The sequence below is a fragment of the Pristiophorus japonicus genome, chromosome 1 (genome assembly GCF_044704955.1).
Source record: "Pristiophorus japonicus isolate sPriJap1 chromosome 1, sPriJap1.hap1, whole genome shotgun sequence".
NCBI classification, from domain to species: domain Eukaryota; kingdom Metazoa; phylum Chordata; class Chondrichthyes; family Pristiophoridae; genus Pristiophorus; species Pristiophorus japonicus.
The window spans coordinates 349,134,485-349,161,109 of record NC_091977.1 but is presented as its reverse complement, the minus strand read 5'-3'; the positions used below and the strand labels follow the sequence as shown (position 1 = coordinate 349,161,109).

The following is a 26,625-nucleotide window of genomic DNA, read 5'->3' as shown; positions in this document are numbered from 1 at the left end:
ATGCCTTTGTTACTTTTAGACTTGACTCTTCCAACACACTCCTGGCCAGGCTCCCATGTTCTACCCTCCGTAAACTTATGGTCATCCAAAACTCGGCTGCCTTTGTCCTAACTCGCACCAAGTCCCTTTCACGCATCACCCCTGTGTTCGCTGACCTACATTAGTTACCAGTTAAGCAACACCTCGATTTTAAAATTTTTATCCTTGCGTTCAAATCTCTCCATGGCCTTGCCCCTCCTTATTTCCTCCAGCCCCACAACCCTCTGAGATATCTGCACTCTTCCAATTCTAACCTCTTGTGCACCCTGATTTTAATTGCTACTCCAATGGTGGCCGCGCCTTCAGCTGCCAAGGCCCTATGCTGTGGAAATCCCTCCCTAAATCTCTCCAGATCTCTTCCTTGCTTTTCTCCTTTAAGACGCTCCTTAAAACCTACTTCTTTGACCAATCTACCCGAATATCTCCTTATGTGGCTCGGTGTCAAATTTTCTTTTATAACTCTCCTGTGAAGCGCCTTGGGACATTTTATTACATTAAAGGCGCTATATAAATACAATTTGTTGTTAATGCACCATATAGTATGGTACTGAGCAGCACAGGTCAGGAAGGTCCAAAGTTCAGTTTCTGGTTTGTGCTGAGTTACTGAATCACAAACAATATTAGAGGAACTGTATTTACCCTCTGCATCACTGGGGAAGGAAGCAGGGTGGGGGGAGATCCAGCCAGGTTTGTGCAGCTCCTGGTTGCTATCCAGAGATCCCTTCTGGTAGATAGTGGGTGAGGACAAGACTGTGCCCACCTATTGTGGTTCCTTTGGTTAAATCGTGAAGAATGGCCATCCAGTAAGATACCATGGAACCATTGGAGCTTATTCAGTGGCACTGTACATATAGCGGGAAAGCCATACTTGTAGGGGATGTGGATTGGAGACAGGGCCACAAAGTTATAGTTCTGATTTTCTTACCTGTGTTCCCTTTGAGCACGGCTCCTCACAGGGTATGTGAGATTGTGGAATTAGCCTGTGTATTCCAACAGTAGGCGCCACCCTCAGGAAAAGAGCAGGAATGGCATAAAAGCAGAAAGGGTGGGGAGGAAATTTACTGCAGATAACAAGTGGAAAAAATTAGAATGTTTCTTTCCTGTTTGAATGATTCCTCTAATACTAGCTATCTGTTCCTCTCCTGCATCATCTGTATCAGCATGTTTCTATCCTGCAGAAATCAGTGCATATTGTGTGCCACAATGAAGATCACCATGTGCCAACTGTAGGAAACCAAATTTGTTCCTAGCAGTTAAAATTTAGTAACATCTTTTACAGCTTCGGGCCAGTGTACTCTTGTGACTTTCCACCTGTATCACCCAGAGTCTGGAATGTGAGAAGCTCGATATCCTAACCAGAAATGAAACTGGTCTGTGCTTGTGCAGTTTCCTCACTGGTCTTGTTATCTGTTAATTTTTCTGTGTTTTGTTTTATTTCCCCCTTTTGTTATTGACAGAACTTGTAAATGAACCGGGAGAACAGGTGAAAATGAACTGTGGGTCTCTTTGTATGAATACATGGCATAAGACAAAAGTATTTGCGCTTTATTCCTTTTGCGGAATGGAATCACAGCTTGAAACACTTGTGAATCGATTCTGTGCGCAAGTCTTTCTGCTGGTGCCTCTTTGTTTGGTTGCAGAAAGAAGCAGTGGAACTTTGCGTGCTGATTTGGAACATGATATCAACATTTTCTTTGCTTAAATTTCCTCCAAGCTTCTTGCAACTGTTGTAATAACATTGCTTATTTTTTTAATTGTGTGAGTATATAAATACTGTGTTTAAAAAAAGATCCCAATTACAGGTTTCTGTTCAAGGCAGTTCTTTTTGTCCTGGACTGGGAGAGTGTTTTTAGTATTTATTTGGTCAAAATATTCAATCACAGCCTGCTGTTTTCATTTTTGTTTTCTGTTGGATTTTCTCCTTGTCAGAAGTGGAAAAAGATTGAAGGTGATACAAAGAACAAATCCAGCGAGATAATTCTGTCACCTTCCTCATCAGCATAATCTCTCTTTAGCTTCCTCTGCCTCATAACCTGGCTATTGATCGTGTCACGAGCTACAGTGGGCCAAGGCAGGGAACTAAAACAGCCACCATAGCTTGCCGTTGTGACTCTCTGCAGCTCAAAGCGGGGGGAAAAAATCACACTGAGAAAACAATCAGTGCATTTACTTTCGATCTAAGTAATTCCAGCCAGGTTGATGTCTCATGCTGATGCGTTGAAAAACATTAAAAATTTTGGAAAGCTTGACTTTCAGCTGGAAGAGTACAGCATAATGTTCTTAGTATACTGAAATTGTTATTTAATTGCTGCAGCAAACAATTCTCTCTTGTCATGACACAAGCCAGTAGAAAAATTGGTCATTAATCCATGTACTTTTATTAATGTTGCACTGTGAAGTATTTTAGGAGATTTTTCTTTTAAATGAACATGTCTGCATTGTAAACCAGATGAACACAAAATGCACACCATGATCACCCAGAACTTCCTCATTGTAACTCTCATCATGTGGCTCATTCCATCTTCTGAACCTAAACTTAATTATCTACACTATATTGTTTCAGACAGATTTACAGATTGCACACCATGTCTCTCATTAGTGTAGTAAAGCACTCCAATTAGCTGTCTTACGACTGTGTAAGTATCTAAAACTCTTTGTATGGAGGTGACGTGCTGGAACTGTGCTTAGATTGTTTTAGACTTCCTAATGCGCTGTCAATGCAAGAATAATTTTTCCTTTGCAATCTACTTAGCAAAGATTTATCGATTCAGTTTTTTTCCTTCATAGAGAATTACTGATCCATTTTGGAAAATCAGATTTTCACACCTTCCATAAGAATGTGCACAACACAGTTCCCATGAGACTGCCTTGGAAGTTGACTTTGACAAGAAATCCCTTGGTAGTAGCATATAACGGAATATGGTCTCATTGCAGTTATACATTTTGCAAGGTGGTAAAAATAAATTTGTTTCTGTACTTTATTTGAGAAGTGGTTTGCTTCTAAGTCTTTATTTTGTTGGAAGAGTGTCCATCAAGATTAAATTTATTTGCTTGCAATCATTATCTTAAGTTCATGTTTTTAAAACTTTATTGAGGCGATAGGTGTAACTTGTAACTTAAGTTCTGAAATTTACATTGTGGAACAGTTTGCATTAAAAAAAAATCAAGAGAAAACTATATATAAATTCTGTCTTCATCAAAGCAAGGGTAGATTGAGGAACTGCAGTGAGAGGACAGTGTAAGGATATTACAGCTTCAAAATGGCGTACTATATAGGTAGTGAAGTGATTCAGCTGTCTTGGGCCGAGGATTGCCATTTGAACTATGCTGTGCTACTGAAAGACAGACAAATAGCTCAGCTGAAAGAATATTGAGCTCAGTGGCACTGGGTGCAGAAGGAAATGCCGACTGTGTGAAGTGTTCTCTGCAGGAGCAGTTCTTGAATACTTTATTACATATTTGAAGAGAGTATGGCGTGGACTGTGAGTATCCCGTGTGTACCACTAGCACACCTAAAGCTAAGGTCATATTAGGTCCGTTTTGAATCTTGCACCATTAGGTCACTGGCAGATCAGTGGCCACAGGTGAACCCTGAGGTATTTTTTGACTTGCTTGATTTTCTTTGTATATTTTTCATCGGTGTGTATTTAGCTAAGTTTGAACCTGCTAGCTTCCTTCAATCTGTTGGAATTTGTGGACGGATTTGAAACTTGCTTCTTCCGCTATCTATAGAGCATTTGAATTCAGTACACTCGTACGCTACTTTGAATAGTAATTAATATTCAGCTCGAAAAGTTTTTAGTGGTCAAATAAAAATAAAAATATACTCTGCAAATAGGTATTTTCGAGAGAGAGCGATTGTGCTGGTTGCATAGAGCTTGCTTATAAAGCTTGCTGAAGACCATTAACTATTCTATGGTAAAAGTAAGAAAGCAAATGTGAACATCCAACAAAAGGCATATGGAGCACTAAAGGTTAATTTAATGATCTTCGATTTTAGAAAATGCCACTGTTCGGGCTCCAGCATTTCACCTAGCCTCTCTGGTGAAGGGTTCACATGCACACAAAGCAGCTGAAATGTTTTTTTTAATCATTATTATTATTTCCAGACTGTAATGCTGCATTAAACATTGCAGTCTTATTATATCTGGAAATATGTTACTTTGGGAGTAATTTTTATTTAGTAAGTAATAGTGCAAAAAGAAAAAAGCTGTCATGTTGGTTGTGGAGCCAGAGATTGTGATGAAAGATGATATCTACGGTCTCATCCTTTCCACTTGTTTAGGATTGTCAGGATGAGGAATGTCAGCATTATGAAAGCTCAGCTCTGCTCTTGATATGATAAAACGCTTCAGAAGCAGCCTTCTTCCATGTGTGCAGCTGTGTTTTATTTCCCCTTTTTTGTGCTTGGATGTCAGAAATTAATTTCTTTTCAGTATGTGCCCTTAACCCAGTCACTTTTTTTCCCTTACAAGCCTAAACCTAATGCGTGCTGAAAATTGCATTGTTTAACGACCGCATGTTAAAATCATGAATCCTTTCCAGCCTCCCCCGTGAGGTTTCAAACAGTCAACAGACTGTAAAGAATAAATAATAAAAAAGTATTGATTATTTTGATGACTGTGAGATTCAATTAAGTATTAATTTTGCCCTCCAGTGGACCTATCAAGGTATTCAAAGGGGAGGATTTGCTGCAGCTAAATGCATGTGGAGTGCATCAGTCTTAAAAAGAGGAAAATGTGTTTACCTCTTTGAAGACCAGCACATTGATGCACCGATTCCAATATTTAAGTGCTGTGCAAATTAAGCCCTGATGACAGTGACATTGTTTGCAGTGATATTAGTATTGACTAAAGGAGTGCATTTGATGACAGCTTAAACTATTTTTATTGATTAACATTTTCATAGATTATCATGTGTCATATCAAATACTATTTTCAGAAATGAATACATTAAAAACCCACAGGCATTCATCGACCAATGTGGTGAGTGGACACAGAGAGCAGGCTAACCAGCCTACAGTGAATGCCAGTCACCTGTTCTCCACATAGATCCATTTAGGCATAAACTTTGCAATAAATAGCAGAGGGGTAGCTCAGGGAGTTTAGTTCTTCCCAATTTTCATCAGTGAAGGTTTACAAGAGCAACGGTAACCATCAAAGGTAAATGTCAGACAGTTTAATAAGAGGCAGTTTACCCTTTCCTTGCCTGCTGTTCCTGACACAGGTCAAACTATAATCTAGGAAAGAGAACCCTAAAAGTTATTACCTTAGCTGGATTTTCTCTGAAGTGACCAGAAATCAATAGCTTCCCATTGAACTAAGTTGTGGAATTATTAAGTAATTCCTGTTCATAAATATGAAATGCAAAAAATGTTCCATCTGTTGAGTTTTTATTATAAATGATAGGTTTTATTTTACTTACTGTACACAGAATTCCTTAGTCAATGCTGCAGAACACTTACTGTGAAATGTGAAAACTTAATGTATTTTTCTTGAGAAAGTTTATGACTGGTTAGGTTAGCACCAGTTAGTGCACCTGATGACGACAATATCTGCACATTTCTTTGAAAGCGTACATGGACTTAAAAAAATATTGGAATGAATGTCTTACGTTGCAGTGTTTCTTCAATCAGCCTTTCTTGAAAAGAATACTTTGACAAAGCATAGCAAAATCCTCGCATGCTAGTAGATCTTTAATAGGGCGGAGAGTAATGGAAAACTCATTGAATCTGTAATAGCTCTTCACTTGACTGCAGCTAGCAATAGCAGCTGGAGCTGCCTGGGACTTAGATAAGGGAGAGAGTGTGCACCAAAGCTAACCTTGTTTCACTCATCGTTTTCTTTCCCAGGATCCCATGATTTCTGGACAACAACTCAGCAAACCCTTGCTGTCCCTCCGAGCTGAAATGAATGCAGAATCGAGAGGTGAGGATAAGGCGGCCACTTCAGACAATGAGTTAAATGAATCTCTGCTTGTGCCTGTAGAATCAAATGACAGCGAGGACACTCCCAGCAAGCTCTTCGGTAAGTCTGTTTAGGTATTTGTTTCGAATACCCCTATTTTGTGAAAAGGATCTGCTCCTCTTTTTCTTTTGCAGGCGTCTATGCTGCTGAAAGGAAGTGGACCAAATCCCTCTCTGTGTTTTGGCATTATATTTTCATTCTAGTACCAACCAAATGTATTTTTTCCTCTCAAAATTCAGTTCCTCTGTGCCCCCCCCCCCCCCATAAACAATCCAAACCATCTGAAAATTAATTATTAACTTTTTCACGAGGGGTTTACAAATAAGAGCGACATTGCTTATGTGGGCTTGAGATCTGGTCACGTAATCCTTAACGGGGAACTGTCTGAGATTAAAAAGTAAGAAGTCCCAGAACATCAATTTTAGCCCAGTGACTTGCGTTTTAACACTGCCTGCATTGTCACTTGTGTTTGACAAACAATGAGAAAAGGTTTGTCAAACATTTTGATGAAGGTTGTGTCTGTTTTCATATCATCTTGGAATGTTACTTTTAGTGTGAAACTTGTTTTCACATTTTTGAAACATGAATGTAGGTTCAGGTCACTTTGTACAGGCCATGAAGGAGTTGAGCTACTGCGTGCCTATTGACATAAGGTTTTCAAATTAATTGATTAAATGTCTGTTTAAAACGGCAACAGAAGGGTGTCAGCGATGGTGCCACCTCGCCTTGTTTCAGCAAGTCAGTTATGTGAGCTCACTTGATTTTTATGTGAAGGCAAGGAACAAATGATGTGTACGACATTACTGTCACGTTGAACTTGCACATTGTACTGTTGACTGCTGGATGTATATTTTCTATGTATATAATACAAGCAGAAAGACTTGGACAAAAATAATTTGTACTTCTGAAATTATTTTTCGTATGGTCAAAAGTGTTGAATTTCCATTGATGTAGTCTTGTCAGCAATGAGTAAACCTGGATTATTTAACACTGTCAGAAACTGAAGTTTTCTTTGATTAAAAACCCCGCTGTTATATGATTTGAGGTTAATAATACATCACACAGCTATACATCAAGAGAAGTAGATGAAAATTTGAGAATCACCAGTTAAATCCGTCTTCACTCTTCCTCTCCCCCCCCACCCCACCCCCGTCGTCCCCGGTCTCCCTCTGGTAGACATGCTTTCTTTCCATGCATTGGACATGTGATTCAGAGTTACATTTGTAGGTGTCTTTGCAAAGTTTAACAACATCTATTTAGATTTTCCAGTGCTAAAGAGTGAGGGCTGCTGGAAAACTTCAGGATGGCGATCTGTGTAAAGTATCATGCTGTGAGGTTAATAAATTTTTCAGCATATCCAAAGGCATGAATATCGTAAGAATACTTATGGTAGCACATGCAATTCAGTCCATCTGATCCTCCTTAATATCCAAGCCAGGTTCTATTTAAATGAATGGTTCAGTTATATAATTCTTACTTTCACTGTTGGACTACTGGTCCAAATATTAGCAAAATTGACTCTTATCTCATGTACTGTCTTTCATTCTGTTACTTTACATGCATCTAAGCTTTTGCTGTTTTTCCTCTTCCATGCCCTGCATTTGTCTGATGTTGTCTCAAACCATAAGCTCCATGTCACTGAGCCTGCTTTTGTATTGCCGTAAATTCCAATTTGTTGGGAAGTTACAATAGTTTTGCTGTAGGTGGCCAAGTCTAAATGGTAATTGGTAATTTATTGTGATCTTGGTTTGGAGCAATTATTGTTGGAGTTGCAGTTCAAGCAGCGGATGCATATTAGGCTGGTACAAGTGCCTAATGTAAAACTCCTGCTGTGTGTTTGGTGACAACGTGAATCCAGTAACCATATTCTGTTCATAGCTTCTTGATCCAAAACTGTATGTGATTTGTAAATGTAGCTCTGATCTGTGGTGAACTGTTGCCTTCTTCACAGAGTTATGTAAAACTGATCTCAGGTTTTTAAATTATAGCCTAAAAAGTGGCAAGAGTGCATTGTCATAATCCGTATGCCATAATGTGCTAGGCCAGGGGATAAAGTAGAGGATTTCTGCTGCTTCAAAATTGCCTTAACATCAAGTAATTATATGCTAATAATTTGTGGTGTCACCAGAAGAATAGACTATTGTGCATTTTTTGTTTTGTTTTGCCTTTGTATGGACTGTTTTGGGGACTTCGACAGGAAGAGGCCAATAGGGCCAAAATCTCCACCTTGGCACCCATACTTCTGTAACATCTCTCTCCATCAATGTATCTACTGCACTCAAACTGTCCACCTCATCTTCCATTGGTAATTTATTTTTCATTGGTGGAAAAACCACACTCACCAACAGCTGAATGTCTCACTTTACGTATACATCTGACAGAACCTACACGCTGTCATTTGCATAGCTAGGGGCTGGGGAAGAATGGTCGCATATCTCACAGAAGTTGGAATCATATAATTTTGCATCACAGATGGATGCTATTCAGCCCTCTGCCTGTGTCAGCTCTTCAATAGAGCTATCCATTTAGTCCCATTCCCCACCCTTTCCCTATACACATTTAAATGTTATCTTTTTCAACTATTTATCCAGTTTCTTTCAAAAGCTATTATCGATTTTGCTTTTGATAGGGCATGACCTAACAACCCCCTGTGCAAAAAAAAATCTTATCCATTGATCTTTTTAAAAATGATCTTAAATTTATGCCCTCTAGTTACCGACATATTGACCAGAGCAAATTGCTTTTCCCCATTTATCTTATCAAAAGCTACCGGGGGTGAAATTGGTCTTCGGCAGTAGCGTAAAATGGGCGATAGCAGACTGACAGCCCATTTTACACTCTGTCTGATTCTCTTTTCCATTGAAATTAGCATAAAAGAAAATTGGGGGCAGTGAAAAACGAGCTGCCAATTGGCTATTGCCCATTATGCACGACTGCCAAAGACCAATTTTACCCCCGATTCTGTCTCTTCTCTTTCTTGGTAGCAAATAATTTATAAAAAGTGGACTATGCTGATGTAATGTTGAAGCCATGCCTTGTTGGACATTTTCATTTTTAACCAGTAGAGGAAAGGAAGTGTTATTCTAATGTACCTGCTGTGCCGGTACTGAGCAGGTATAACAAGTGCTTTGGCATAGGTGCCTTTACGATGTGAAAGTTGAATGGAATACTGTGCTGAATATTTTCCCATGTTTCTTTAGCAGCGACACTGTAAAATCTATCACTGGAGATGGGTGGGGGGACAAAATGGAGGGGGGGGCTGCTTTCTGCTGCTGCAAATTGCTTTAACGTCAAATATTGGGATGGTAACTAGTGGTTATTGTGCATTTTTTGTCCCAGCATGGAAGGAATTGAATCCTCAGGGATAGATGATGTTTATGCTGAGAGAGACAAGGGGAGGAGATTTGTGAGGCATTGACAATCATGAGGAGGGGTTTGTTGGATACTGGGGAGGTACCAATAGATCAGAAATAGGCTAATGTGATGCCCGTATTGAAAAACAGTGATAAAATACAGATCCTTTGGTCTTGCTTTAATCTTGTATAAAATATTTGAATTCAGGATTATTTATACTATAATAAACTAGCTAACAGTAGTCGACATGGATTCAAAAGGGAAAGATCCTGTCTGAACAACTTTCTGGGTTTCGTTTGAGGAGGTGACAACCCAAGTACATTGTGGAAAACCATATAATGTGGTGTACCTAGACTTTCAAAAGGTTTTTGACAAGGATAGACTTGAAAGGAACTAGTTAGACTCCATGCTGAATTTTTATAAGGACATTTCAATTTAACTCCCAATTTATGCAAAACATCAGATTATTAAAAGGTCTTCATTAGAGGAATCAGGGTAATTCTTGGGAATGGATAAGAAATTGATTAGAGAAAGAAAGGACTTGCATTTATATAGTACCTTTCACAACCTCAGGATGTCCCAAAGTGAATTGCATTGCATTACATTGCACTGTTGTAATGTTGGGAAACGCTGCAGCCAATTTGCACACAGGACGGTCTCAAACAGCAATGAGCCGCCCGGGTAACCCTGGGGATGGAGCACGTGATGTCCACCGGCAAGCTCAAGGCCTTCTGCGACCGGTGGGCACCACAGGGACTGAAGTGTATCATCACGTCAGGAAATAGAATTTTAATTTAATTTGCTAAATTTCTTTTTAATTTACAGTCTTTATTGGTTGTGCCCATGTTTAACTCCAATGGCCTGAGATAAGGAAGGATTCAGCAATGAGATAATGTGTTAATTAGGTGATATTGATTGGGTAGAGAACAATGAGTATTTCTTAGGGATGTGTTTATTTGTAACACCTAAAGCACTGATTGGGTCCCCTTGACCACAAGACCTGATTGCTGATTGGTCCCCTTGGAGGATAAGACACACCCAGAAGTTTCTTTGGAATGTGTAATTAGAACCACCCTGCCTATGTAATCAGTGACTTTGCAAAGTGTAATTCGAACCATTCTGACTGCCGACTCCAGACAGAATAGAGCTAGTTCACTTGGAACAGACAGGACTCACTCTTACAGGTAAAGACCTTCTCCCACCCCCCAAACAAGTTCCTTCCCCCACCTCCAAATGCCCGACCTTCCCCTTCCTAGCCCAAATTTCTGGTCTCTCACCCACCCCCCAAGTTTCTGATATTCTCCCCTGCCCGCCCCAGTGCAGCACTCCCTCAGCACTGCACTGGAGTGTCAACCGAGATTTATGTACTCAACTCCCTGGAGTGGGACTTGAACCCACAACCTTATGACTCTGAGGGCGAGTGTGCTATCCACTGAGCCACAGCTGACACCAGGTGTAGGTATAGGGAGAGGAGAGGGAGAATGTGGTGCAGGTATAAAGGGGGTGGGGTTGGAAGAACATGCTCTATCTCTCTCTCTCTCTTCCCCCGCCACCCACTCTCTCTCCCCCAGTCTCTCTCTCTCCCAGTCTCTCTCTCTCTCTTTCTCTCTCTCTCTCTTTCTCTCCCAGCCTCTCTTTCTCTCTCTCTCTCTCTCTCTCTCTCTCTACCTCCCCCAGCCTCTCTTTCGCTCTCTCTCTCTCTCCCTCCCCCAGTCTCTTTCTCTCTCGTTCTCCCTCCCCCAGTCTCTCTTTTTCTCTCTCTCTCTCCCCTCCCACTCTCTCTCTCTCTCTCTCTCTCTCCCCCATGCACTATCTCCTCTCTCTCTCCCCTCCCACTCACTATCTCTCTCTCTCTCTCTCTTCCCCCCTTTCTCTCTCTCCCCCAGTCTCATTCTCTCTCGCTCTCTCTCTCTCTCCCCCGCCCAGTCTCTCGTTCTCTTTCTCTCTCTCTCTCTCTCTCTCTCTCAACCCCAGTCTCTCTTTCTCTCTCTCTCCCCCAGTCTTTCTCTCCCCCCAGTCTCTCTCTCTTTCTCTTCCCCCAGTCTCTCTCTCTCTCTCTCTCTCCCCCCAGTCTCTCTCTCTCTCTCCCCCCAGTCTCTCTCTCTCTCCTCCATTCTCTTTCCCACCTCAGATTTCATCTCTCTTTCAGAAGGTCCCGAAAATGTTTGTGTAGATAATCACAGCAATATTCTAGGCAAAAGTCCTGGAGATAACCCAAAAGTCCTCGAAGCAGCTCAAGCGGCAGTGAGCTTCACGCGGTTCGTGGTTCAGCCGCACTTCCAGCTTCCTCATGTATCGTACTGCGCATGCGCGACCGGATTGAGCGTGCATGAGCAAAAAGGGGCAATGTCCACTGTGCACATGTGCAGAAGGGCACAAAAATGTTCGTGCACATAATCACTCCGATTTCTTAGAGAGGTTATGTCAGGATGGGGCGAAGAGCACTGATTGAGGCTCACTGTTGGGACCACTACTGTTGCTAATTTATATCAATGACTTGGATTCAGAAACTCCATGCAAATTGGCTACATTTGTGGCTGATGCCAATCTTGGAAAGGCAATGGAATTGGTGAATGCAGCTCCAAAGTTACAAAATAAGTGGACAAAATATGTAAATTCCTGTACAAAAGGAAGGAAAAATAGGTTGTATCCCATGAATGGTGTTGAACTGGATAAAAATAAAATTGAAAGAGACCTACCTAAGCTTGAAAACCTCAGTTAAATCACCAAAGACAGGTCAGGTATTCGCAAAGTTCAAACCAAAGTTAATCTACTGCTGTTTGCTCATATGGAGTTAGTTGTCCAGGGGTAGACATGGATAATTCAGGTAAAAGTTGACTGTTTCTCTGCCTGCTGACTGACATGACAGGTGAATCAAGCTAAGAAAGATTCTTAGAAACACAAGTCCTGTTCTGTTCAGAAGTAGTGTTTTACATTGTAAGAATGGGGAATAGCAAAAATCTGCAGCTGTGCTTTGATCTCCAGGCAAGTGATGTGAAGGATTTGAATTAATTTAAAAGAAAATCAAAACAGCTTCTAAAATAACCAGTGTGGCTTTTTGATACCTCTCATGCTGACCTTTTAATAATCTAATACTTTGCATAAATTGGGTGTTAAATTGAAATGTACTTATAAACATTCATTTAATTTTTTTATACGTATAAATGAGCAAACATGGAGACCAGTAAATGAATAAATAACGCTTGCAGAACAATTAAACTATTGAACTTTCAAATATTTCCAACCATTTAAACTGACGCTAATCTTGCAAACTCGCGAAACATAACGCAGTTCATGTTGTGATCTGTTCCTATAACTCATTTTGTCCTCTGTAAAGTGCATAGATTTTTTATATTTTTATTATAAAATGACTTTGCTTACTCTTTAAATCAATCCAATGTGCTTTATCAAGAAATCATTAAAATGTTATTCCCCAGCTTCCTCAACTCTCCTTTGATACTGCGGCTAGCATTTATCATTTCAATTTGATTAACATTATTTACGTTGTGAAATGTGTGGTGCTCTGTTTTGTATAGATGAGAACCCACAAGCTGATATGTGAAGCAGTATGAGATTATGAAATGGCTGGGTTCTGCTGCAACATTCTTAGTGATCCTCTTTTGCCTTGTATTATGCCAGGTTTCAAATTGTGTTTGTAGGCATTCTTGTCTACAAAATATTTAGGTTATTAGGCATTTCACAATGGCCTGCCCATTTGCCTCGTACAGCATGTACATCCTACCACTAGAGGCCTCCAATGAGCTATGTAAACAGTACAGCTCTTGATATCCAGACGCTTTCAATAATCATTTCAGTTTACTGCAGAGGTCTTGTGCTTTTAACACTGATATTTTCTGGCATAACTTGACTTTCTAAAAGTATGCTCCCAAACTTTGATTTTTGGACAGTTCCAATTCACCATACCCAGCATGTATTATCCTCAACAAATTAACTAACTCGTCCTTTCGAATATTGTTTTTCATTCTCGGACTGTAGGCATCACTGACAAGGCCAGCATTTTATTGCCATTCCCTGAAAAGGTGGTAGTGCGCCTTCTTGAACTGTTGCAGTTCATGTGGTGAAAGAGCTCCCGCAGTGCTGTTAGGTAGGGAGCTCCAGGATTTTGTGTTCCTCATAAAAGTGGTGTTACACAGGCAGTGCTGGGACCACTGTTATTCACTATTTACATAAATGATTTTGATTTGGGAATCGGAAGTGCAATATCTAAGTTTGTGGATGACACCAAATTGGTGGGTATAGTTAATACTGAGGAGGACCGTGACAACATACAAGAAGACATAAATAAACTTGCTGAATGGGGGTGTAAATGGCCAATGAATTTCACTAAGCTGTGTGGCAGTGTGAGCTGTGAGGAAGATGCAGAGTGGCTTGGACAGGTTAGATGAGTGGGCAAATGCATGGCAGATGCAGTATAATGTAGATAAATGTGAGGTTATCCACTTTGGTGGCAAAAACAGGAAGGCAGAATATTATCTGAATGGTGACAGATTAAGAAAATGGGAGGTGCAACGAGACCTGGGTGTCATGGTACATCAATCATTGAAAGTTGGCATGCTGGTACAGCAGGCGGTGAAGAAGGCAAATGGCATGTTGGCCTTCATAGCGAGAGGATTTGAGTATAGGAGCAGGGAGGTCTTACCGCAGTTGTACAGGTCCTTGGTGAGGCCACACCTTGAATATTGTGTACAGTTTTGGTCTCCTAATCTGAGGAAGGACATTCTTGCTATTGAGGGAATGCAGTGAAGGTTCACCAGACTGATTCCTGGGATGGCAGGACTGACATATGAAGAAAGACTGGATCTACTAGGCTTATATTCACTGGAATTTAGAAGAATGAGAGGGGATCTCATAGAAACACATAAAATTCTGACGGGATTGGATAGGTTAAATGCAGGAAGAATGTTCCCAATGTTGGGGAAGTCCAGAACCAGGGGTCACAGTCTAAGGATAAGGGGTAGGCCATTTAGGACCGAGATGAGGAGAAACTTCTTCACTCAGAGAATTGTGAATCTGTGGAATTCTCTACCACAGAAAGTTGTTGAGGCCAGTTCGTTAGATCTGTTCAAAAGGGAGTTAGATGTGGCCCTTACGGCTAAAGGGATCAAGGAGTATGGAGAGAAAGCAGGAATGGGGTACTGAAGTTGCTTGATCAGTCATGATCATATTGAATGGTGGTGCAGGCTCGAAGGGCCGAATGGTCTACTCCTGCACCTATTTTCTACGTTAATATAGATAAGTGTGAGGTGGTGCATTTTAGTAAGAGGAATAAGGAAGCCACCTACTCCTTGGAAAATAAATGGGTTAGAGGCACAGAGAGATTTTGGGGTACAGATTCACAAATCATTAAAAGTAGCAACACATGTTAACAAAGCCATAAAGTGCAAACAAAGCACTGGGGTTCATTTTGAGAGGAATAGAATGCACAAGTAGAAGTTATGTTAAACTTATATAGATCACACTTAGAGTACTATGAACAGTACTGGTATTACATAATTACAAAGAGGATATAGAAGGACTGGAGAAAGTGCAAAAAAGATTTACAAGGATGATACCAGGACTGAAAGTTTATAACTATCAGGAAAGATTGAATAGGCTGGGACACTCTTTTCTCCAGAAAAGAGAAGACTGAGAGGTGACCTGATAGAGATCTTTAAATTTATGAATGGATTCAACAGGATAGACATAGAGAAGATGTTTCCAATCATGGAGGAAACCAAAACTAGGGTTAGAGTTCGGGTTATATATGAAGATAGTCACAAATAAATCCAATAAGGAATTCAGGAGAACCTTCTTTACTTAAAGTGGTGAAAATGTGGAACTCGCGACTGTAATGTATTTGCTTCATGGGTTCTTTGCTTAAGAACTCATAGCAAGACATTGCGATTAAGAACTAATTGGTTCATTAGCAAAGGTTTAACTATCACACTACACATTATCAATTCATCCACCAGTCTCACAACCACATGCCTCATCATGGATCCCCCAAACCGACCTGGCTTGGGGTTTTATTGAATCTTCTGAACATCACATGACTGGCTAAGCCGCTTCCAATTCGACAGCTCTACAACTATTTTGTTGAAACTTAAATCAAATGCCGCCTTTTGACACAGGCATCAGAACCCACGAATTAACAATTTTAAACTTTAACAAAACCTTAAATCAAATTAAAATTTGGTTGCTGGGGGTGATGATGCACTCCAGTCTCGACAGCTCTGCAACTATTTTTAGTTGAAACAATAAATCAATTTCCCCCTTATAAAAGGGGCACTAAAACCGACAAATTTAACAAATTTAACTTTTAACATTCGTGAATCAAATTAAAATTTGGTTGCCGGGAGTGATGATACACTCCAGTCCCTCCGGTGCCCACCACTCGCGGAAGGCCGTGAGTGTACCGATGGACATTGTGTGCTCCATCTCCAGGGACACCCTGGCTCAGATGTAACCACGGAAGAGAGGCAGGCAGTCGGGCTGAATGACCGCCCGCTGTCTGGACCGGTTAATGGCCACCTTGGCCATCCCAGGAGCAGTCCAACGAGGAGGCCTTCCGACCTGCCCGCACCCCTCCGCACGGTGCCCAAAGCTCAGGAGCATGGGACTGAACTGCAACCAGAATATGAGGAGCAGCCCCTTCAAATATTGGAAGATGGGCTGCAACCTCACACACTTAACATATATGTGGAACATGGACTCCTCCAGACCACAGAAATTGCAGGCGGCCTGGAAGTCCGTGAACCGACTTAAACACCTATTGCACGGGAATGCTCCTAACCCTAACCCTCCAGGCCAAGTCCCCAATAAATAAAGGAAGGACTCCTGCATAGAGAGCACTCCATTGGGGACACCTGCCTCCTCCAGATGGCAAGATGGTGTGCCATAGCGTGTCCGGATGGCAGACGAGGATGGCAAAGTGGAGTGTGTGCAAGAGCAACCCGTACAGGAATCCCCTCCGCGCAGAACTGAAAGGCATCGAGGGGATTTCGCGGAGGAGGCTCAAGTTGTGAGGCGCCGGCTCCCGAGGAAGGAGAAGGTTTTGGAGCTTGGCGCCGATGAGAAATTTCGTCCGTACGAGAGTCAGTTCGGGCGGGATCGTCGCACGTGATTGAGCCTCCTCGACACACCTAATGTAGTCAGGGCCCAGTGCTGTTTTTAGCATTGGCCGCGCACCGGACATCGGCCCAGGATAGGCGCCATGCAAGCTCTTCAGGTGCCATCCAGCCCACTCCTCTGCCATCCAGTAGGTCCCTGACCCTGGTCACCTTGCCAAACACAGCCCTCTCGTCCGCCTGCCATCTAAAACCGCGGTCGTGGAGGTAGGGATTCCTGAGCAGCGGCTCCCGAAGGACAACCGCCGCTCCAGACGGGGGAGAGTTGCACTTGGTGGCGACTCTATTCCAGACCCTGATGAGTTCCTGGTAAAAGACAGGCAGCCCCCGCATGGCGGGCCTGACGCCCCCCAGGTTCACAAACAGGAGCTGCGTGTCGTAATTGAGGCTGTACTGCTGGCGGAAGAAATACATCGCCAGCGCGCACCATCTAGGAGGGTGCTCGACCTACAGGTATCTCTGCAGGATCTGAAGATGGAAAGTCACAAGCTGGGTGCCGACGTACACCAACACTTGACCGCCCTCCCTAAGCGGTAGACTCAAGACCACAGCAGAGAGCCAGTGCTTCTTGTTGTTCCAGAAGAAGTCCACCAGCTTCTTCAGTATCTTGGCGACAAACGCAGGCGGAGGGGTCAAAGTGACCAGCCGGTACCACAGCCTAGCGGCCACCAGCTGGTTTATGACTAGCGCTCGACCCCTGTAGGACAGCACTCGGAGCAGTCCTGTCCAGCGCCCGAGGCGAGCGGCGACCTTGGCCTCCAGCTCTTGCTAATTTGCCGGCCAGGCTTCCTCGTCGGGGCTAAGGTAGACTCCCAGATAGAGGAGATGGGTCGTGCTCCAGGCAAAAGGCCTGAGCTCCTCCGGCAGGGAGTCCACCCGCCACTGACCCACCAGGAGTCCGGAACATTTCTCCCAGTTGATCCTGGCAGAGGATGCGGCCGAGTAACTCTTCTGGCACTCACGCATCTTCTGCAGGTCAATGGGATCCTCGACCATGAGGAGCACGTCATCGGCGTAAGCCGAGAGGACGACCTCCACGCCCGGCCCTTGCAGAGCCAGTCCCGTCAACCTTGTCCGCAGGAGGTGCAAGAAAGGCTCCACGCAGATAGCATATAACTGGCCGGACATGGGGCATCCCTGGCGCACCCCTCTCCCAAAGCGAAGGGGCGCCGTCAAAGACTAGTTAACCTTAAGCAGGCACTCTGCAGCAGCGTACAAAAGTTGGATCTGGGCGACGAAATGAGTCCCGAATCCGAAAGCGCAGAGTTGCGAACAGATATTCGGGATCCACCCTGTCGAACGCCTTCTCTTGGTCTCGAGATAGGAAGGCGACCGACAGACCAGCCTCCTAGGAATGGTGGATCAGGTCCTGGACTAGATGGATGTTATCGTGGATTGTCCGGCCCGGGACCGTGTAGGACTGGTCAGGGGGGATCATGTGGTTCAGCACGGCGCCAAGGTGAGCAGACATCATCCTGGTGAAGATTTGGTAATCCATGCTGAGGAGGGAGACCGGGCGCCCGTTCTTAAGTCGGCGGAGATCGCCCTTCTTAGGCAGCAGGACGATGACTGCCCTGCGCCAAGAGAGGGGCATCTCCCCGGTCGCCAGACTTTCCCCCAGGACCCCACGCATTGTCGCCCCCCAGGACGTCCCAGAACGCCCTGTGGAACTCCACGGTCAGCCCGTCCAGCTCCAGGGACTTTGACAGCTCTACAACTATTTTAATTATTTCAATCAAGTGCCCCCTGATTAAAGAGGGGGCACCAAAACCGACAGATTACACAAATTAACTCTTAACAATAAACGGTCAAATTAAAATTTGGTAGCCGGCAGTGATGATGCACTCCAGTCCCTCCGGCACCCACCTCTCGCGGAAGGCCGCGAGCGTACCGGTGGATACCGCGTGCTCCATCTCCAGCACACCCTGGTTCGGATGTAACCGCGGAAGAGAGGCAGGCAGTCGGGCTGAACGACCCCCTCGACCGCCCGCTGCCTGAACCGGCTGATGGCCCCATTGGCCATGCCCAGGAGCAGTCCTACGAGGAGGCCTTACGATCTGCCCGCTCCCCTCTGCACAGGGTGCCCAAAGATCAGGAGTGTGGCTCTGAAGTACAACCAGAATTTGAGGAGCAGCCCCTTCAAATATTGGAACAGGGGCTACAACCTCGCACACTCAACATAAATATGGAACACGGACTCTTTCAGACCGCAGAAATTACAGGCGGCCTGGGAGCCCGTGAACCAACTTAAAAACTTATTGCTCCATGCAACACCCTCCAGACCAAGTCCCCCAAAAATAAATGGAGGACTTTTGCATTGTAATGTCTGTAAGCTTGTAATGTTTGTAGCTCCACACTGTGGATGTGGACGTATTGTGTACTGTAACTGCAGAGTTAATAATAAACAGAACCAGGCAGATTCTGGAGGCTTCCGAGAGAGCTGCCTGCCATATTAGGAGCTGTGTGTGCTGTGTTCTGTGAATATATCACATTTGGCGACGATGATGGGATTTTTCGGATGATTTAAAGCTTAAATTTTGTTGGTGAAGGATTCAGCCAGCCGACAGAGAGACTTTGGAAGTTTCTGCCTTTGGAAAAAAGCTACAAAATCCGAGGTAAAATACAGCACACGTTGTGAACAGCTAGAGATTAAAATGGCAGGTGTAATCGGACATTTGGGGGAATTATAGACACGACCGGGAACGTTTTAAAGCATATGTGGATCGGCTAGAAATGTATTTCACTGCAAATAAAATAATCAAAGTTCCAGACAATGCAGTCCAGAACCGGGCTGTGTTGGAACGTAAGAAAGCGATCTTCTTATCGGCGGCGGGTCCAGCATTGTACGAAACCCTTGTAAATCTGCTTGTGCCTGACGAGCCAAAGGACACAACGCTTAAAGAGATTTTAACGAAGCTGGAGCAGCACTATAACCCCAAACTGTTAGAAATTGCTGAAAGCGATCGTTTTGGGATTCGGAATCAAAAGTTGATGAAAGTACTAGTGATTACATCGTAGCATTAAAAAAGCTATCGATGCACTGTAATTTTGGAAAATTTCAAAACCGAGCATTACGGGATCATTTTGTTTGTGGGGTGAAAAATGATGCGATCAGAAGGAAGTTATTGACGATGGATGACTTGACTTTTGAGATTGCTTGTCAGACAGCGAGGTCGATGGGCATGTCCGAACAATATTCCCGAGAATTAAATAATAATTACGGTCGTTAGTCAACCGAGGTAAATCACCTGCAGGTTCAAAGTAAATGTCGGTGGGGGCCCAAAGTCTCAGAAACTGGAAATTCTAACAGAGCATCGAAGTCGTGCTATGGGTGCCTGGGACAACATATTGCTCAAAGTTGTCCATTCGTGAAGGCAGAGTGTTTCTTCTGCAGAAAGAATGGGCATCTTACAAAGGCATGCCGACTGAAGGGTAAACCAGCATTTAAAGCTATGAGTCCAGCGTTCAAAGCTATGAGTAGAAATCCCAAGAGACTACATAGCATGGAAGAACAACAACAGGACGAGGAGATTATAGAGTTACACGTCATCAGGAGCACGAGGTTAACAGACAGCAATTCGGAAAGCAACAAAATCCACATAGATGTTGCGGGATTTAAGATACCAATGGAAATTGACACGGGTGTATCCGTGAGTGTAGTACTGGAATCACTATATCGCGACAAATTGCATGATTTCCAACTGGAGAAATCCAAGATAGAGCTGCGAGGCTACTTGGGAGAGAAAATTCCTGTGGTAGGTCGTATCACCGTACCGGTGAAATATAAAGATCAATTTCAGAACTTGCCTCTAATAGTAGTGAAAGGAGATAAGTCTGCCTTACGAGGAAGAAATTGGTTGAGCTCACTGAAGCTGGATTGGAGTAAGATTTTCTGTGTGGAACCGAGATTTTCATCAACGGATGAGGTTATCAAGAAGTATCCGAAGGTGCAGTCCGATCCAAGGCTTCAAGGCGAGTGTCAGGGTACAGAAGGATGCTAGATCGGTTTACTACAAGCCATGTCTGTACCGTATGCACTCAAGTAGAAGGTTGAGCAAGAATTCAAAAGACTAGAGACTGAGAACATTATTTGTAAGATAGATCGATGTAATTGGGCTACACCTATTGTTGTTGTACCTAAGTCCGATGGTAAGGTAAGATTGTGCGGTGATTATAAAGTAACCGTAAACCAGGTTCGAGTGGGTAATGTCCCCAATACATTGCTGAATATAGAAGATTTGTTCACAACACTGAGAGGTGATCAGATCTTCTCAAAACTGGATCTTATGAATGCCTACTTACAGCTTGAACGAGATGAGGAGTCCAAGTCATGTTTGACTATAAATACTCATCTAGGCCTATATTAATTTAATAGGCTACCATTTGGAGTGTCTTCCGCCCCTACCATATTCCAAGGGGTGATGAACCAGATTTTGCAAGGTATTGAAGGGGTAGTATGTTATTTGGATGACATACTAATTTTAGCACCAAATAGGCAAATTCAAAATAACATATTGAATGAAGTCCTCAAATGGCTAGAGAAGCACAGAGTACGAGTGTCTGATCATAAGTTTGAGTTATTTAAAAACTCAGTGGAGTACTTAGGGTACAGAGTAGACAAAGATGGTTTACATCCAACCATGGAAAAATTAGATGCAATTAGAAATGCACCCACTCCCAGGAATGTCACTGGACTTCGTTCATTCTCGGGTCTTTTGAATTATTATGGGAAGTTCCTACCAAATTTGGCTACAGTATTATATCCACTGAATGAACTTTTGAAAAAACAGGTCCATTGGAAGTGGTCAAAAGAAAGTGAGACAGCATTCAAGGAGTGTAAAAGCAAATTGGTAGAGAGCACCATGTAAGTTCACTATGACATATCTAAGGAGATTAAGCTAGCATGTGATGCCTCTCCGTATGGAGTTGGGGCAGTGATCTCTCATGTATCACGTAGTGGGGAGGAGAGACCAATTGCTTTTGCTTCATGCACTCGCAGTGCTAGTGAGAGTAATTATGCGCAAATTTAAAGGGAAGCTTTGGCATTAATTTTTGGGGTCAAGAAGTTTCACAAATACTTGTATGGTAGTAAGTTTACCATAGTTACGGACCATAAGCCCCTAACAGCAATTCTCCATCCAAAGTTCCCAGTTCCAACCCGAATGCAGAGATGGGCTTTGATTTTGTCAGCATATAATATGAGATTGAATACAGACAATCAGCTGATCACAGTAATGCTGATGCAATGTCTAGATTGCATTCCCCATCATAAGTTACACCCGATAGGGAAGAAATGTTTTATTTTTCATACATTGATGAACTGCCAGTCACAGCTGAAGAGATTGGTAGAGCAACCAAACGTGACCCAGTGATGTCAAAGGTGTATGAGTATATTGCAAATGGATGGCCAAACCAGGTAACAGACAAAGATACCAGTCAGTGCCATACTGACATATTTGTCTTTACTACTAACCTTTGATGGAACTGGAGAGATGTTGACTGTGACGCCAACAGTTTTGGCAACAGACTGTTTAGAGGAGCCAGTCCCAAAAACTGCCCCAAAGTTAATACAGCCGCTTTGATCTGCTGGAGTATTTTCCCATGAATTGTTCTCATATTGATTACCAAAGCAATTGGTGACATAGCCTGACAAATCTTTGAACGGTGAGGCGGGGGGGGAGGGCAATTTTATCCTGAGCCACCCTACCCCCGCGGGGAACTGCCGGGATGGAAGGATGGGGGGCCAGCGCTGACTTTACAGCCTGGAGTCAGTATCGGGAATGGGGTAATACTTGCGTCCCATCCCATCCTGTGGTGATTCCTGCCCGGCGAGTTTGGTAAAAGTGATACCCCCCCCACTCCCGGGTCTCTGTGTGGCAGCCTCTTCAGGGGTTTTAATTTCTCCAGCCTCCCTGCGCACGGTTTCAGCGGGTCCCCCAAGTCAGGGGGTCCCCCGTTACTGGCTGATGCTTGGCAGTGCTTACGGTCTTATATGCATTGTCGCCATCGGGTTAATCAAGATCTGATCAGTTACAAGTGATCTGTAAAGATGCAATGGGTTTTCCTGAAATTGTTAAGGCCCCTAGTTAATACGCAGTGAGGGTGTTACCATTCATCTGGACTTGGTTGGCTGTGAGGACGAGTGTACCCACTGTAGCCGAACTCCCTCCTCCTGCTCCAGGCCAAGCAATGGAAGATACGTTCAGGAAAGGGGTACTGAGGGAATGATCAGCCATGATCTTATTGAATGGCGGTGCAGGCTCGAAGGGCCGTATGGCCTACTCCTGCACCTATTTTCTATGTTTCTATGTTTCTATACACATCCATTCTTCATTCATAGGAATGAATTATCAGTCGCTAAAGATTATATCATGTGGGGTGCAAGAGTGGTTATACCAAATAAATTCAGGTCCAAATTATTAGGAGACCTTCATGACCAGCACCTGGGAATGTGCTTGACCAAGAGTTTTGCACATAGTTATTTATGGTGGCCAGGTCTTGATAAAGATATAGAGTACATCGTGAGTCAGTGTACAACATGTCAATCGGTAAGCAAGCAACCACCACCAGTACCATTACAGCCATGGAAATGGCCTCCCAGGGTGTGGCAAAGGCTACATATTGATTTTGCTGAGTTAGAAGGACAACAATTGTTCATTGTGATTGATAGCCATTCGAAGTGGGTTGAGGTGTTTCCAATGTGGAAAATAACAAGTAAAACATTGGACATTTTACGAAAATTATTTTCTTCATTTGGCCTCCCTGAAGAAATTGTTTTGGATAATGGACCACAATTTCGTTCAGAAGAATTTGTACAATTCACGAGTAAAAATGGTGTGAAACATACCAAGGTTCCACCATACCATCCTCGAACATAAGAACATAAGAATTAGGAACAGGAGTAGGCCACCTAGCCCCTCGAGCCTGCTCCGCCACTCAACTAGATCATGGCTGATCTGGCCATGGACTCAGCTCCACTTACCCGCCCGCTCCCCATAACCCTTAATTCCCTTATTGGTTAAAAATCTATCTATCTGTGATTTGAATACATTCAATGAGCTAGCCTCAACTGCTTCCCTGGGCAGAGAATTTCACAGATTCACAACCCTCTGGGAGAAGAAATTCCTTCTCAACTCGGTTTTAAATTGGCTCCCCCGTATTTTGAGGCTGTGCCCCCTTGTTATAGTCTCCCCGGCCAGTAGAAACAACCTCTCTGCCTCTATCTTGTCTATCCCTTTCATTATTTTAAATGTTTCTATAAGACCACCCCTTATCCTTCTGAACTCCAATGAATAAAGACCCAGTCTACTCAATCTATCATCATAAGGTAACCCCCTCATCTTCGGAATCAGCCTAGTGAATCGTCTCTGTACCTCCTCCAAAGCTGGTATATCCTTCCTTAAGTAAGGTGACCAAAACTGCACGCAGTACTCCAGGTGCAGCCTCATCAATACCCTGTACAGTTGCAGTAGGACCTCCCTGCTTTTGTACTCCATCCCTCTCGCAATGAAGGCCAACATTCCATTCACCTTCCTGATTACCTGCTGCACCTGCAAACTAACTTTTTGGGATTCATGCACAAAAGCCCCAGGTCCCTCTGCACCGCAGCATGTTGTAATTTCTCCCCATTCAAATAATATTCCCTTTTACTATTTTTTTTCCCAAGGTGGATGACCTCACATTTTCCGACATTGTATTCCATCTGCCAAACCTTAGCCCATTTGCTTAACCTATCTAAATCTCTTTGCAGCCTCTCTGTGTCCTCTACACAACCCGCTTTCCCACTAATCTTAGTGTCATCTGCAAATTTTGTTACACTACACTCTGTCCCCTCTTCCAGGTCATCTATGTTTATTGTAAACAGTTGTGGTCCCAGCACCAATCCCTGTGGCACACCACTAACCACCGATTTCCAACCCGAAAAGGACCCATTTATCCCGACTCTCTCCTTTCTGTTAGCCAGCCAATTCTCTATCCATGCTAATACATTTCCACTGACCCCGCGTACCTTTATCTTCTGCAGTAACCTTTTGTGTGGCACCTTATTGAATGTATTTTGGAAATCTAAATACACCACATCCATCGGTACACCTCTATCCACCATGCTCGTTATATCCTCAAAGAATTCCAGCTTTGAATGGTGCAGCAGAGCGTACTGTACAAATTGTAAAATATGCCCTCATAAAACAAATGTTAGATCCAAATCCAAGGAAACGACAGTTGTCATTTGTTCACAAATTGGCTAATTTTTTGATTACATATCGAAATACTCCTCATACAATTACTGGTAGAACACCAGCAGAGTTGTTTCTCAAACAACAGCCACGAACCAGATTCTCGTTGTTAAAGCCAAATTTGGCACAGTCCGTAGAAGAGACACAATTAAGACAGAAAGAGAATCATGATAGAGGTAGAGTAAAAGAAGTGTGAAGTTAAACCAGAAGGTGAGAGTGAAGAACCATCACCATAAATGGTTAAAGTGGTTACCAGGAAGAGTGGTGAAGATATGTGGTCCTCGCACATATTTGGTGAAGATGTTTGATAATGGACAGGTTAGGTTTATTCATATTGATCATATTTTATCTACAGACATGGAAGGTGTTGAAGGTTGGAATGATTCAATTATTTCTGACTCATCAGATAGTTTTGATATACCAGTAGCAAATCCTAAATCCAATGTACTGGAAACAAATCCAGGAGAGAATCAGAATGAAAGTCTGAGTCTGAGTCAGGAAAACAAAGAGCCTGAAGTTAGAGTGAGTTCAAATGAAAATCAAGGAAATTCTGTGGAGGAAAACATTCCTCAGGATGAGCCTCGAATGAGTTTAGATTCGACACCATGTTTGGAAGGTTCTATTCAAGAGCGAAGGTATCCTCTTCGAAACAGAAAACAAGTGGTAAAGTTCAATTTGTAAATATGGAAAAAAAAGTTTATATCCTGTGTTATGTATAAACATGAAAGTTATGTATAATGTTTGTTATAATAACTTCTTCATTAAGGAGGGAGAAGTGTAATGTCTGTAAGCTTGTAATGTTTGTAGCTCCACACTGTGGATGTGGATGTATTGTGTACTGCAACTGCAGAGTTAATTATAAAAAGAACCAGGCAGATTCCGGAGGCTTCCGAGAGAGCTGCATGCCATATTAGGAGCTGTGTGTGCTGTGCTCTGTGAATATATCACACGCATAGAGAGCACTCCATTGGGGACCACCGCCTCCTCCGGATGGCAAGATGGTGTGCCATGGCGTCTCCGGACGGCAGACGAGGATGGCAACGTGGAAAGTGTGCAATAGTAAGGAAGGACGTTGGCTTGGATGATGTGGAATTGGTACAGGTGGAGCTGCGGAATACCAAAGGGCAGAAAACGCTGGTGGGAGTTGTGTACACGTAACCAAACAGTCGTAGTGAGGTTGGGGACATCATCAAACAAGAAATAAGGGATGTGTGCAATAAAGGTACAGCAGTTATCATGGGTGACTTTAATTTACATATAGATTGGGCGAACCAAACTGGTCGTAATGCGGTAGAGAAGAATTTTCTGGAGTGTATTAGGGATGGTTTTCTTCACCAATATGTTGAGGAACCAACTAGAGAGCTGGTCATCCTAGACTGGGTGATGTATAATGAGAAGGGACGAATTAGCAGTCTTGTTGTGCGAGGCCGCTTGGGGCAGAGTGACCATAATATGGTAGAATTCTTTATTAAGACTGAGAGTGACACAGTTAATTCAGAAACTCGGGTCCTAAACTTAAGGAAAGCTAACTTCGACAGCATGAGGCGTGAATTGGCTAGAAAAGACTGGCAAATGATACTTAAAGGATTGACGGTGGATAGGCAATGGCAAACATTTATGGATCACATGGATGAACTTCAACAGTTGTACATCCCTGTCTGGAGTAAAAATAAAATAGGGAAGGTGGCTCAACTGTGGCTAACAAGGGAAATTAAGGATAGTGTTAGATCCAAGGAAGAGGCATATAAATTGGCCAGAAAAAGCAGCAAACCTGAGGACTGGGAGAAATTTAGAATTCAGCAGAGGAGGACAAAAGGTTCAATTAGGAGGGGGAAAATAGAGTACGAGAGGAAGCTTGCCGGGAACATAAAAACTGACTGCAAAAGCTTCTATAGATATGTGAAG

The 26,625-nt window shown here is 43.1% G+C and overlaps 1 protein-coding gene across 1 annotated transcript in view; it reads left to right on the top strand.

Moving 5' to 3' along the window:
• The window catches only part of pou6f2 (POU class 6 homeobox 2), an 868,195-nt gene that overhangs the window by 9,376 nt on the left and 832,194 nt on the right, over nucleotides 1-26,625 (top strand). The window contains exon 2 of the mRNA XM_070874822.1: nucleotides 5,891-6,065. Coding sequence (XP_070730923.1) covers nucleotides 5,891-6,065 — 175 coding nt within the window. The remainder of the gene's footprint in view (nucleotides 1-5,890; nucleotides 6,066-26,625) is intronic.